We start from the raw sequence: 13,602 nt of genomic DNA, 5'->3' as shown, positions 1-13,602 counted from the left end.
TGAGGACGGCCTCAACCGGGATCTTGGGTTCATGTCACGCTACACGTTACCCCACCAGTGAACAAATGTTATCTGTTTTTAATATAATGGGTCATTTGCTGGCTTTCTCTGCCTTTCCGGATGTTTCTGCCTCTCTCTGTTTTTTTTTTCCTGTTTGTTTTTTTGTTGAATGTGTATTCGGGGGTTCTGCAGGTGACACCTCTCTGTCTGAACACGGTGATTGCCTTGGCAACGGGCAGTTGCAGGGGCAGTCTGTAAACACCATGTATTGTTCTGTGATGTATAAATGCGTAGACTTCAAGGAGCTCCTGAACATTTACCTGACGAAGGAGGAAGCCTCCGAAAGCTTGTGAATTTAAAATAAAATTGCTGGACTATAACTTGGTGTTGTAAAATTGTTTACAATTAAAAAATAATGTCTATCAGCTGATCTGATATTCTTCCATCCCATAGAATGATACAGCACAGAAGGAGGCCATTTGGCCCATCGTGCCCGTGCGGGCTCTTTGAAAGAGCTATCCAATTGGTCTCATCCCCCTGCTCTTTCACCATAGCCTTGTAAATATTTCCTTTTCAATCTATATCCAATTTCCTTTTGAAAGCTACTATTGAATTTGCTTCCACCACCCTTTCAGGCAGTGAATTCTAGATCATAATAACTCGCTGAGTAAAGAAAAATTCTCCTCATGTAGATCTGTTACGGGGGAATGGCAACTCGCAGCTTCCTGATAACCTGACAGACTTTCAGGAATGAGCTTGAAGTAAAAGCATCTAATGCAAATTTCCCCATACAACATGCACTCGCACACAATGCACTTCTCTTTGAAAGAAAAAAAACTTTCTTTGCCCCCTGGGTTTGAGCCCATTTTCCTGTGTGCGATAGCATATCTCTCCACAAGGCGCTGTGACAACATCCTGAATTGGTGCTGAGCACCTGAGACACAACTACCTGAGCAGAGATGTGAAGTATACGCTCAGAAAGGCTGGGGAAGGTGGACTTGCAGATAGATGCAGCCTGCAGTCGAATACGTCGAATGTCCCTCTCAGCATTAATGGCAGTTAATTTGTGGTTATCTTCGCATCAATGCTTTAGTAATACTGAAATTGGTCTATGGTTTGAAAAGAAGATTATTACTATCACCAGCTAGTTAGGCTGACTGGTGTTTATATAATAGTCACTGTTGGTTTAGTTATTGAAAGATTGAAATTCCAAGCAGCCCGGTCCGCTGGCTGTTCAATCTGCTGCTCCCTGAAACCATAAGTCCCCATCTCCAGGTTGTGGAGTTGTGGTTATTAGCATATTCGGGGTGGGCCACCGTCGCCCGCAGGGGTCCTTCAGCGCCCCTCTCCCCCCCGCGCCAAGCGGCATGTGTAAGGCAGAACGGCTCACAGCCGAGGCTTTTCCAGGGCTGAAGATCTGAGTTAGAATACATTCAGCTCCTCAAGGAGCCAATTGCAGGTGAAACAAAGATGATAGATCCTCCTGTATCTGTGGCCGCGGCACTTTTGCAGCCTTTCCTGGGGCCTCTCGCCATCAGTGAATTCTGTTGAGATTACTGAGGGCGGACAACCTGGGAAACATCAACAACAACTTGTATTTGGTGCGAGTTCGGATACAGGCAGCAGAGTTTTGGATGAGCTCAAGTTTATGGAGGGTGCAAGGTAGGAGGCCGGCCAGGAGAGCATTGGAATAGTCGAGTCTAGAGGTAACAAAGGCTTGGATTAGGGTTTCAGCAGCAGAAGGGCTGAGTCAGGGGCAGAGACGGACGATGTTACGGAGGTGGAAGTCGACGGAAACGCCTCCAGATACGCCCCCTTGATGTGGGATGTTGGGGGGGATGTAAGATTGTCCCACTCCTCCCCACCAGAACTTCTCATGAGGGTGAAAATAAGACGCAATCCCAATGGACCCAGAATCTGTCCAATTTTCCCGTCTTGGGTCCTAATATTTGAAACGCAGACGATTGTTTTGCTCTAGTTTTTCACTGTATGAAGCAGTGTCGGGAAGGACCGCCGTGTGAACATATCACTGCAGACAGAGAAGGAATGGCCAGGTGATGCTGGTAACTCACTATGATGCTGACATTTATTGACCAGCTCTGTGTGTCTCACAGGATATGGAGAAGTTTGAGATTGAGGTGAAGAGCCTGCAGGCGATGGTGAAGCAAGCCCAAGTTACTTTGACCTCCCCTGAGCTCGCTCGCCTATGCCTTAAGGAGCAACTCTTTCAAAGACAGGTACCAGATAATGTATAGAATCATTAGAATCAAACAACACAGAAGGAGGCCATTCGACCCATCATGCTTATGCCGGCTCTTTGAAAGAGCTATCCAATTTGTCCCACAGCCCTGCTTTTTCCCCATAGCCATGTAAATTTTTCTTTTTTAAGTATTTATCCAATTTCCTTTTGAAAGTTACTATAGAATCTGCTTCCACCACCTTTTCAGGTAGTGCATTCCAGAACACAAAAACTCACTGCCTAAAAAAATTCTGCTCATCTCCCCCTGGTTGTTTTGCCAATATCTTAAATCTGTGCCCTCTGGTTACCAACCCTCCCGCCAGTGGAAACAGTTTCTCCCTATCTACTCTATCAAAACCACTCATAATTTTGAACACCTCTATTAAATCTCCCCTTAACGTTCTCTGCTCTAAGGACAAAAATCCCAGCTTCTCCAGTCTCTTCACATAACTGAAGTCCCTCATCCCTGGTACCATTCAAAGAAAGAATGTGAAAGTCTCTGAAGTGGGACTCGAACCCATGACCTTCTGACTCAGAGGCGAGAGCGCTATCAACTGAAGTGAGGCACTTTTCTGTGCATGCCCACCACCCAACCAACTAGGCCATTCTGCGCACATGTGGAATGATGGGGCCTCGACAGCTCAGGAAGGCCAAGCTGCACATTAACAAAGCTAAATATGGAAAAGTGACTCACTTAGTTCGCTCTGGGCTGCGATGTAACAGCAGATTTAGGTGACCGTACCATCTAGCCCCAATTTTAAGAAAACCCAGGCCCCAGTATTCCTGGTGGTCTGCTCCACCAGTCTGTGTGACAGAGTGGAAGCCCTGAGCCGGAGAATCCATCCCAGATCCCGGGGACGGGGACATTTACGTGACATGGGGTGCCTGCTGTGACCTGCCAACCAGAATGTCGGAGTGGAATCGCGGAGCTGGCTGGTTAGTTTGGGAAGGTGATCAATCCCCTCTGCCGTTGGTTACCTTTCCCTAGATTCTTAAGGCAATCCACGGGGCTCAGCCAGTTCTCAGCTCTGAGGGCAATTGGGGTTATAAGGGGTGGTATTTTTGGATGTTTCCTAGGAACTCCCCCCCCCACCCTCCCCCCCCAGACACGCCCTCTCGACGTTGAGAGGAGGCGGCCGGGTGGAAGGCCCATCCGTTGGGAATTTAAAGGGCCAGTGTGAAGGGGGTGAGATGCCAACTGGAACTGGGCTTCACCCTAAATCTCTGCCCCATCCCACCTCCTAACCCTGGGCGGATATCGGGGTTTCCACTCTCCAGCCTCGCCTCAACAATTTTGTGGGTTCAATATTCAAATGCCTCAAGATCCACATCTGTCACTTCATTCAGATGGCAGTGTGACTTTCTCAATTGATGTGTGGTGTGGTGTGGTTTCTGTCTCGCTAGAGGTTGCTGGCCGACATGGAAGGGTTCAAGCAGAAGGTCCAGGCCGTGCAGAGACATCAGGCCGCCCTGCGAATTCCGGAAGAAATTGTCACCAACCTGCCCATCTGCCAGACAGCACTGCGGCTGCAGGAGGAGGCCAGTCGTCTGCAGCATACTGCGATCCAGCAGTGTAACATCCTACAGGTAGGCTGCTAGGCGCCTCGAGTCCGGCCTGATCACAATCTGCAATGTCACAGTGTTTTTATAGTAAACCCTTGGGGGTAATATGGGTACGGAGCCCTTCGCTTGATCGGTGCCCCTACCGCTGGACTGAGTGTCCATTCCCTCCACTACCAGTGCACCGTGGCTTCAGTGTGTACTATTTACAGGATGCACTGCAGTAACTCGCCAAGGCTTCTTCGACAGCATCTCCCAAATTCGTGACCTCCACCACCTAGAAGGACAAGGGCAGCAGGTGCATGAGAACACCATCACCACCAAGCTCACCTCCAGATTACACACCATCCCAACTTGGACATATATCACCGTTCCTTCATCGTCGCTGGGTCAAAATCCTGGAACTCCCTACTTAACAGCACTGTGGGACAACCTTCACCACACGGACTGCAGCTGTTCAAGAAGAAGGCGGCTCACCACCACCTTCTCAAGGGCAATTAGGGATGGGCAATAAATGCTGGCCTTGCCAGCGATGCCCATGTCCCGAGAATAACTATTAAAAAATTGTCAACTTTGCGCTCCCGATGGATGGGATTCCTCACTGGGAGGGCAAAGTCAGAAAATGATCTCTCTCATGTTTCTGTATAAACTGATCCACACTGCGATGAGGCAAAAGTGAGCCATGAGTGACCGATTAATGAAATGGCACTCTCGCATTGGGTTCTCGCACAGTTCCAATCGCGAGTGAAGCAGGAATTTAGTCATTTATCTTGGAAGATTCAATTCTCGTTTCCAGTACAAATTGAGATGGGTTTAACGAAGGCCCTTGATTTTGGTGGATAGAATACGTTTGTGAAACAATAAGCATTTATTTTGGATGTAACTTGACCTTGCAGGAAGCGGTGATTCAGTATGAACAGTATGAGCAGGAGATGCGGCATCTCCAGCAGCTGATTGAGAGAGCGCATCGCGAGATCCAGGAGAGACCTGTGTCTACCAGCAACATCCAGCAGCTGCAGGCCCAGATCTCCCGACATGAGGTAAACGCAGGGATAAATCCCTCATTTAAGCCGGTGCAAATCAGAAGGGGACAGTTCAACGGCTATTACAAGACTTGCGGGTCCCAACCGTATGAAATAAAGAAAGAACTTGCATTTCTATAGTGCCTTTCATGATCTCAGGACATCCCAAAGCATTTAATTCCCAATGAAGTACTTTTGAAGTGTTGTCACTGTTGTAATGTAGGAAATGCAACAGCCAATTTGCGCACAGCAAGATCCCACAAACACCAATGAGATAATTTCCAGATAAACTGGTTTTTAGTGTTGTTGCTTGAGGGATAAAAATTGGCCAGGACACCAGGAGAACTCCCCTGCTCGTCTTCAAAATAGTGCCATGGGATTTTTTACATCCACCTGAGAGGGCAGATGAGAGATGGCACCTCTGACAGTGCAGCACTCCCTCAGCACTGACCCTCTGACAGTGCAGCACTCTTTCAGTACTGACTCTCCAACAGTACAGCACTGACTCTGTACTGACCCTCTGACAGTGCAGCATTCCTTCAGTACTGACCCTCTGACAGTGCAGCACTCCCTCAGTACTGACCCTCCGACTGTGCAGCACTCCCTCACTACTGACCCTCCGACTGTGCAGCACTGACCCTGTGTTAGTGCAGCACTGACTCTGTACAGACCCTCTGACAGTGCAGCACTCCCTCAGTACTGTCCCTCTGACAATGCAGCACTCCCTCAGTACTGCACTGGGAGTGTTAACCTGGATTTTGTGTGCAAGTCTCTGGAGTGGTACTTGAACCCACTACTTTCTGACTCAGAGGCGAGAGTGTTACCACTGAGCCATGGCTGGCACCCAGTAAGTTTGTGGGGACAGGATCGGGCTGGGCTGTCATGACATTGATAAACGCCGACCCTGAGATGGTTCAGTCGTTACGGCAGACTCATGCCGTAACTTCTGTGGGGGTTCTGGCGGATTGGTTGCAAACTCCGCCTGGACCCAGGCACATCCATGTCCCAACTAGCACTGGGGTTTTACCAGTGGTGGTGACTGACACAGAGGTGGGGCAGGGACTCTACATTGTGGGCGGGGGGGGGGGGCCTCAGAGGGACTTGGTGTGAGTTTCAAGGCTGAGGTACTCCCAATGAGATGGGGTATCCCGATCCTATCTTTTACTGAAGGCCATACACACAGACGCTTTCCAACAGGAGTGACTGGAGAGTGATCAGGAGCGGGAGTCTGGACTGTGGTGAGGAGCGGGAGTCTGGACTGTGGTGAGGAGCGGGAGTCTGGACAGTGGTGAGGAGCGGGAGTCTGGACAGTGGTGAGGAGCGGGAGTCTGGACAGTGGTGAGGAGCGGGAGTCTGGACTGTGGTGAGGAGCGGGAGTCTGGACAGTGATCAGGAGCGGGAGTCTGGACAGTGGTGAGGAGCGGGAGTCTGGACAGTGGTGAGGAGCGGGAGTCTGGACAGTGGTGAGGAGCGGGAGTCTGGACTGTGGTGAGGAGCGGGAGTCTGGACTGTGGTGAGGAGCGGGAGTCTGGACAGTGATCAGGAGCGGGAGTCTGGACAGTGGTGAGGAGCGGGAGTCTGGACAGTGGTGAGGAGCGGGAGTCTGGACTGTGGTGAGGAGCGGGAGTCTGGACTGTGGTGAGGAGCGGGAGTCTGGACTGTGGTGAGGAGCGGGAGTCTGGACAGTGGTGAGGAGCGGGAGTCTGGACAGTGGTGAGGAGCGGGAGTCTGGACTGTGGTGAGGAGCGGGAGTCTGGACAGTGATCAGGAGTGGGAGTCTGGACTGTGGTGAGGAGTGGGAGTCTGGACAGTGGTGAGGAGCGGGAGTCTGGACTGTGGTGAGGAGCGGGAGTCTGGACTGTGGTGAGGAGCGGGAGTCTGGACTGTGGTGAGGAGCGGGAGTCTGGACAGTGATCAGGAGCGGGAGTCTGGACTGTGGTGAGGAGCGGGAGTCTGGACTGTGGTGAGGAGCGGGAGTCTGGACTGTGGTGAGGAGCGGGAGTCTGGACTGTGATCAGGAGCGGGAGTCTGAACTGTGGTGAGGAGCGGGAGTCTGGACTGTGGTGAGGAGCGGGAGTCTGGACTGTGGTGAGGAGCGGGAGTCTGGACTGTGGTGAGGAGCGGGAGTCTGGACTGTGGTGAGGAGCGGGAGTCTGGACAGTGGTGAGGAGCGGGAGTCTGGACAGTGGTGAGGAGCGGGAGTCTGGACAGTGGTGAGGAGCGGGAGTCTGGACAGTGGTGAGGAGCGGGAGTCTGGACAGTGGTGAGGAGCGGGAGTCTGGACAGTGGTGAGGAGCGGGAGTCTGGACTGTGGTGAGGAGCGGGAGTCTGGACTGTGGTGAGGAGCGGGAGTCTGGACAGTGGTGAGGAGCGGGAGTCTGGACTGTGGTGAGGAGCGGGAGTCTGGACAGTGGTGAGGAGCGGGAGTCTGGACAGTGGTGAGGAGCGGGAGTCTGGACAGTGGTGAGGAGCGGGAGTCTGGACTGTGGTGAGGAGCGGGAGTCTGGACAGTGGTGAGGAGCGGGAGTCTGGACTGTGGTGAGGAGCGGGAGTCTGGACTGTGGTGAGGAGCGGGAGTCTGGACTGTGGTGAGGAGCGGGAGTCTGGACTGTGGTGAGGAGCGGGAGTCTGGACTGTGGTGAGGAGCGGGAGTCTGGACAGTGATCAGGAGCGGGAGTCTGGACTGTGGTGAGGAGCGGGAGTCTGGACTGTGGTGAGGAGCGGGAGTCTGGACTGTGGTGAGGAGCGGGAGTCTGGACAGTGGTGAGGAACGGGAGTCTGGACAGTGGTGAGGAGCGGGAGTCTGGACTGTGGTGAGGAGCGGGAGTCTGGACAGTGGTGAGGAGCGGGAGTCTGGACAGTGGTGAGGAGCGGGAGTCTGGACTGTGGTGAGGAGCGGGAGTCTGGACAGTGGTGAGGAGCGGGAGTCTGGACAGTGGTGAGGAGCGGGAGTCTGGACTGTGGTGAGGAGCGGGAGTCTGGACTGTGGTGAGGAGCGGGAGTCTGGACTGTGGTGAGGAGCGGGAGTCTGGACAGTGGTGAGGAGCGGGAGTCTGGACAGTGGTGAGGAGCGGGAGTCTGGACAGTGGTGAGGAGCGGGAGTCTGGACTGTGGTGAGGAGCGGGAGTCTGGACAGTGGTGAGGAGCGGGAGTCTGGACTGTGGTGAGGAGCGGGAGTCTGGACTGTGGTGAGGAGCGGGCGTCTGGATGGTGATCAGGAGTGGGAGTCTGGACGGTGATCAGGAGTGGGAGTCTGGATTAGCTCAGTGGTCACTCGCATTGTTTAGGCTGATTTATTTTTTTTTGTTTTTTAACAATTTCACCTGAGGTATGCTGACATTGTCCGTTTACATTTCAAATGAAGTTGGACAATATAAATCCTGCTTGCCTTGATTTAAAGTAACAGCAATAAATGAAGTGTCCAGAAAATGATTGTCTTTGCAATGTGTAAGAATTTCTTTGGAATCACTTTCAGAGAGCAGATCATGGGCCAAAAAGCTGCATCATTAGTGCAGTCATGTTGCAGTAGTTTATTTCAGTCCTAATGATACTGAGCTGGATTTTTGTATAAGTGGTACAAGCTTCAACAGAGGATTCACGCTACAAGTTCAGTGTTGGTGAGCATCGGTTTTGGCTTTGAACCAACGTTGAACTTGCAGAGTGTAAAATGGGTGTCAAAGCCTCATCTGAGGGAGTGACACTCCTTCCTCTGGGAATCTCCCTCTGCTTCACTCCAGTGTCTCGTCAAACCCTGACTTTGTATTCAGGCTGCATCTCACACTAATGCTGCTGTGTTGCTTCAAAGCGAAAACATTAACATTACGAATGCAACACAAGTCTTATCAAGATTGCTGACTAACCCAGCAGGAAGGGGACTGAATTCCCTTGTGCAGCTTCTAACATCATGATTTCTTTTTCATCACTTCGCACCTACACAGTAACGGTTCAGTTCCACCTCACACTTTAAAAAAAAATCCCATAGGGCTCATTTCTACAAACGATGGCAGAGTTCTGCAGAAGAAAGGAATCATAATCTGCGCAGTGAGGGGTTGGCAGAATTAGATTGCATGGGTACTGCAGGTAGTTAGTATGCTGCAGGTCGATACTAGCCCCGCTAACAGGGACACAGAGAGAAAATGTCGCCTTCCAAAACATTAAACAGAACGCTGCATGAAGAGCCCTCAGTGTTCACCGTGATCAAGCTGTTTGACCGCGACTGACTGGAGACCAGCATCAGAGGGGTGTCTGCCATGCTGAATCTGGCATTTCTAATCGGTCCCATTATCACGTGACCCAGTTATTTTGCAGCTGGCCATCTGTTTCTTCATTCACACAATGGAACAGCACAACACAGCACAGATCGATTGCCTCTTCCCTCCTGTTCTTTCCCAGACAGCTTCTGTATCTGGGTGAAACCGGTGTGTAAAGCTGCTTATGTTAGGGTCGTGTTTTCTGAAGGCGGGGGGGAGGAAGAGAAGATTATGCAGTTCATTTCCTGTTGTGCAGTGCAGGTTGCCTTTAGAGGTTGTGTGGGGTTGAGCTGCTGTCCACACTCTCTCTCTCTCACACAGAACTGAACATCCTGCCTACGAGACTCACTGATGATGTATGGATTCAGTCACAGACCCGGCTGCTCATTCATTGGCTGACCAGAGAGAGAGAGAGAACGAGAGAGAGAGAGAGAAGAGGAGCAGGGTAGATTGAATGTCTGAGGCGTGGATGAGGTTCTAAGCTGTTCTTTTGTCCCATCAACAATGTCTCAGCAGGATTTCGCCCAGAAGATCAAAGGGTACCAGGAACAGATCGCTGCGCTGAATACCAAGTGTAAGATGTTGACTATGAAAGCGAAACATGCCACAATGCTACTGACAGTCACTGAGGTGGAAGGGCTTTCTGAAGGGATGGAGGAGCTGGATGGAGAGACCTTGCCCACACACTCAGCCCATCCTTCCGTGGTGATGGTAAGATTGCTAACTTTCTTCCTCCAATTATTGCTTACCGATTGCACTAACGTAAATCACCCACCCTCCTGCTTTAATAACCTGCTGGATTTCATTGCCTGCTGTGTGCAAGTTAACCCTTTCCCTCCTGGAACTTTCCCCAGTAACGCACTTTGATGGAGATTTCTCTGAGATATTATGGGGGTTGGGTTAACACTAATCTTTTTTGTTGTTGTTGTCTTGTGAGTTTTTATTCAGATCTATTTCACATTGCTAGAGAAAGGTTGTAATATTTTCAATGATTTGTGCTTTACAGTGTGATTAAATGTAACCCCCATCCTGATCTCTCTCTCTTATTGAATTGTGTTCCTCTGGCTTGGCTTGTATCAGATGACAGCCGGGCGCTGTCATACGCTCCTCTCACCTGTCACTGAGGAGTCTGGGGAAGAGGGGACCAACAGTGAGCTTTCCTCTCCGACAGCTTGTCGCTCTCCCTCACCTGTGGCTAATGCTGATGTGTCTGTTAACCAGGTACTATCTTCTGCTCAATCCTTTACACTGATCGCATGCTTAATCAGTAGTTAGACATCACATTACTCTTGTGTATCTGGTCATTGCGTCCCACATATTTGTTAGAAGGGTGTTACCCTGTAGAATATATAATGCTGCATAATGTTCTGTAGACCCAAAGCTCATCATGTGTAGGGATGGTGAGAGGTAAATTACAGATCTTTATGCAACCCTGAGCTGATTGTCACTGCTGCACATTAGAACATTCTCCTGAAATTCAAGAGTGAGAAAAGGCCATTCATTCATCCCTCGAGTGCTCTAACTCTCCTATTGAAGCCCATCCCTCTGGCACCCTAACTCTCCCATTGAAACACATCCCTCTAGTACCCAAACTCACCCATTGAAGTCCATCCCTCTAGTACTCCAACTCACCCATTGAAGTCCATCCCTCTAGTACTCCAACTCTCCCACTGAAGCCCATCCCTCTTGTACCCTAACTCTCCCATTGAAGCCCACCCCTTTGGTCCCCTAACTCTCCCACTGAAGCCCATCCCTCTGGTACCCTAACTCACCCATTGAAGCCCATCCCTCCATTTCTCTAACACCCTGGATTGCACGATCCAAGAGGCAGTCACCCTCCAGCCACAGAGAGTTCAGGAGGATGCTAATTGGGTGGCCATCCGGCAGGGTAGGAAGAGGCAGGCAGTGTAGGAATCCTCCAGGAGTGTGGCACTCTCAAACCGGTCTTCAGTACAGAATAGTGGTGAGGGTGACGTCACCTCGGGGGAGTGCAGTCTGGAGCACATCCACGGCACTGTGGGGCAAATGACTGCACAGGGGGGCACGGCAAAGTGTATAAAAGCAGTTGTCAAAGGAGATTAAATAGTCAGAGGGATGGATGGGCATTTCTGCAACCGTTGACATGAGTCTTGCATAGTCTGTTGCCTCCCTGGTGCCAGGGTAAAAGACATCACTGAACGGGGGTGCAGAACATTTTGCGGGGGAAAAGGGAACAGCAAGAAATCATGGTTCATTTTGGAACCAATGACATAGGTAGGAAAAGGGTTGAAGTCCTACACGCAGAGTTTCAGGAGCTAGGGAGGAAGTTAAAGAGCAGGACCTCAAAGTGAGTATAGGAGCAGAAAGATAAGACAGGTTAACACGTGGCTGGAGAAATGGTGCAGGAAGGAGGGCTTCAGATTACTAGGGTAGGAGGGACTTGTACAAGATGGACGGATTGCACCTGAACAGGGTTGGGACCAATGTCCTCACAGGGAGGTTAACTGGTGCGATGGGAGGGGGTTTAAACTAATTTGGCAGGGGGAGGGGCATCAGGATGAAGCATTAGAGAGGAGATACAAGGTACAGAGAGAACTGGGAGAGACAAAACAGCATTAAAATAAAGAGTAGTTCAGAAATAAGAGGGATCAGACTTGTGGGGGAAATGCGAAGCAGTCTAAGATGGTTTGGAATGCATGTGCGTAAATGCATGGAGCGTGGTGAATAAGGTTGGTGAGCTGCAGCCGTAAGTAGCCACATGGGATTATGATATAATGGCAATAACGGAGACTGGGCTTGAACAAGGGAAGGATTGGGCACTTAATATTCCTGGCTACAGTGTAAACAACAACAACAACAACAACATGCATTTATATAGAGCCTTTAACGTAGTAAAACGTCCCAAGGCGCTTCACAGGAGCATTATCAAGCAAAGAATTCAAAGACAGAATTTATTTGGTTAGAATTAAGGAACAATAGAGGAACTATCACGCTGCTTGGTTTATACTATGGGCCACCAAGTAGTGGGAAGGAGATAGAGGAGCAAATTTGCAAACTAATTGCAAAAAGATGCAAGAACTTTAGAGTAGTGATAATGGGGGACTTCAATTATCCTAATATTGACTGGGAAAATAACAATGTAAAGGGCAAAGAGGGGAAGAAATTTCTGAAATGTGTTCAAGAAAACGTTTTTGATCAGTATGTTTCCAGCCCAACAAGGAAGGAAGCAATGCTGGATTTGGTTCTGGGGAATGAAGTGAGGCAAGTGGATCATGTTTCAGTGGGGGAGCATTTGGGAAACAGTGATCACAATATCATTGGTTTAGAATAGTTATGGAAAAGAACAAGGCAAAATCAAATATGAAAATACTCAACTGGAGTTGAGTATTTTCACATACTAATTTCAGTGAGTTGAAAAGGGATCTGGCCCAGATGGATTGGAATCAAAGGTTGGCAACTTACCTAAGGAAGGATATACTTCCTGGGATGAGAGGGTTGTCCTATGAAGAGAGGTTGAGTAGAATGGGCCTATACTCTCTGGAGTTTAGAAGAATGAAAGGTAATCTCATTGAAACATATAAGATTATGAGGGGGCTTGACAGGGTAGATGCTGAGAGATTGTTTCCCCTGGCTAGAGACTCTAGAACTAGGGGGTATAGTCGCAAGATAAGGGGGTCGGCCATCCAAGACTGGGATGAGGAGGAATTTCTTCACAGAGGGTTGTGAATCTTTGAAATTCTCTATCCCAGAGGGCTGTGGATGCTGAGTCATTGAATATATTCAAGGCTGAGATGGATAGATTTTTGGACTCTAGGGGAATCAAGGGATATGGGGATCAGGCGGGAAAGTGGAGTTGAGGTCAAAGATCAACCATGATCTGATTGAATGGCGGAGCAGGCTCGAGGGGCCCCATGGCCTACTCCTGCTCTTATTTCTTATGTTCTTATGGCAGGTAAAACAGTAAATGAGCAATGGAGCCCTTCAAAGAGGAGATAGCTCGGGTACATTCCCATGAAGAGGAAGGGAAAGGCATCCAAAGCTAGAGCTCTCTGGATGACTAAAGATATAGAGATTAAAATGAAACAGAAAAAGGAGGCTTATGACAAATGTCAGGTTCGTAATTCAGTAGAGAACCAAGCTGAATACAAAAAGTACAGAGGAGAACTGAAAAAGGAAATAAGAGGGGCAAAGAGAGTGTATGAGAATAGATTAGCAGGTAACATAAAAGGGAACCCAAAAATCTTTTATAAACATATAAACAGTAAAAGGGTGGTCAGTGGAAGGGTGGGGCCGATTAGGGATCAAAAAGGAGATGATCTTGTGGCAACAGAGGGCATGGCTGAGGTACTAAATGAGTGCTTTGCATCTGTCTTCACTAAAGAAGAGAATGCTGCCAATGTCACAGTAAAGGAGGAGGTCGTAGAGAAATTGGATAGGATAAAAATAGATAAAGAGGAGGTAGTTAAAAGATTGGCAGCGTTCAAAGTAGAAAAGTCATCTTAGATGCATTCTAAGTTGTTGAGGGAAGTAAGGGTAGAAATTGCGGGGGCTC

General features: G+C 49.5%; 1 protein-coding gene across 6 annotated transcripts in view; it reads left to right on the top strand.

Moving 5' to 3' along the window:
• The window catches only part of syne1b (spectrin repeat containing, nuclear envelope 1b), a 478,102-nt gene that overhangs the window by 273,345 nt on the left and 191,155 nt on the right, over positions 1–13,602 (top strand). For 3 of the 6 annotated variants that reach the window (XM_067989374.1, XM_067989372.1, XM_067989370.1), the window contains 5 exons: positions 2,115–2,237; positions 3,644–3,826; positions 4,696–4,839; positions 9,585–9,782; positions 10,152–10,292. In XM_067989374.1, coding sequence (XP_067845475.1) covers positions 2,115–2,237; positions 3,644–3,826; positions 4,696–4,839; positions 9,585–9,782; positions 10,152–10,292 — 789 coding nt within the window. The remainder of the gene's footprint in view (positions 1–2,114; positions 2,238–3,643; positions 3,827–4,695; positions 4,840–9,584; positions 9,783–10,151; positions 10,293–13,602) is intronic. The other 3 variants (XM_067989378.1, XM_067989371.1, XM_067989373.1) reach the window with 2 other exon arrangements.

Source organism: Heptranchias perlo, chromosome 8, assembly GCF_035084215.1.
Source record: "Heptranchias perlo isolate sHepPer1 chromosome 8, sHepPer1.hap1, whole genome shotgun sequence".
Taxonomy (NCBI): Eukaryota; Metazoa; Chordata; class Chondrichthyes; order Hexanchiformes; family Hexanchidae; genus Heptranchias; species Heptranchias perlo.
The sequence above is the reverse complement of the archived record's forward strand: the minus strand, read 5'-3'. Positions and strand labels throughout refer to the sequence as shown.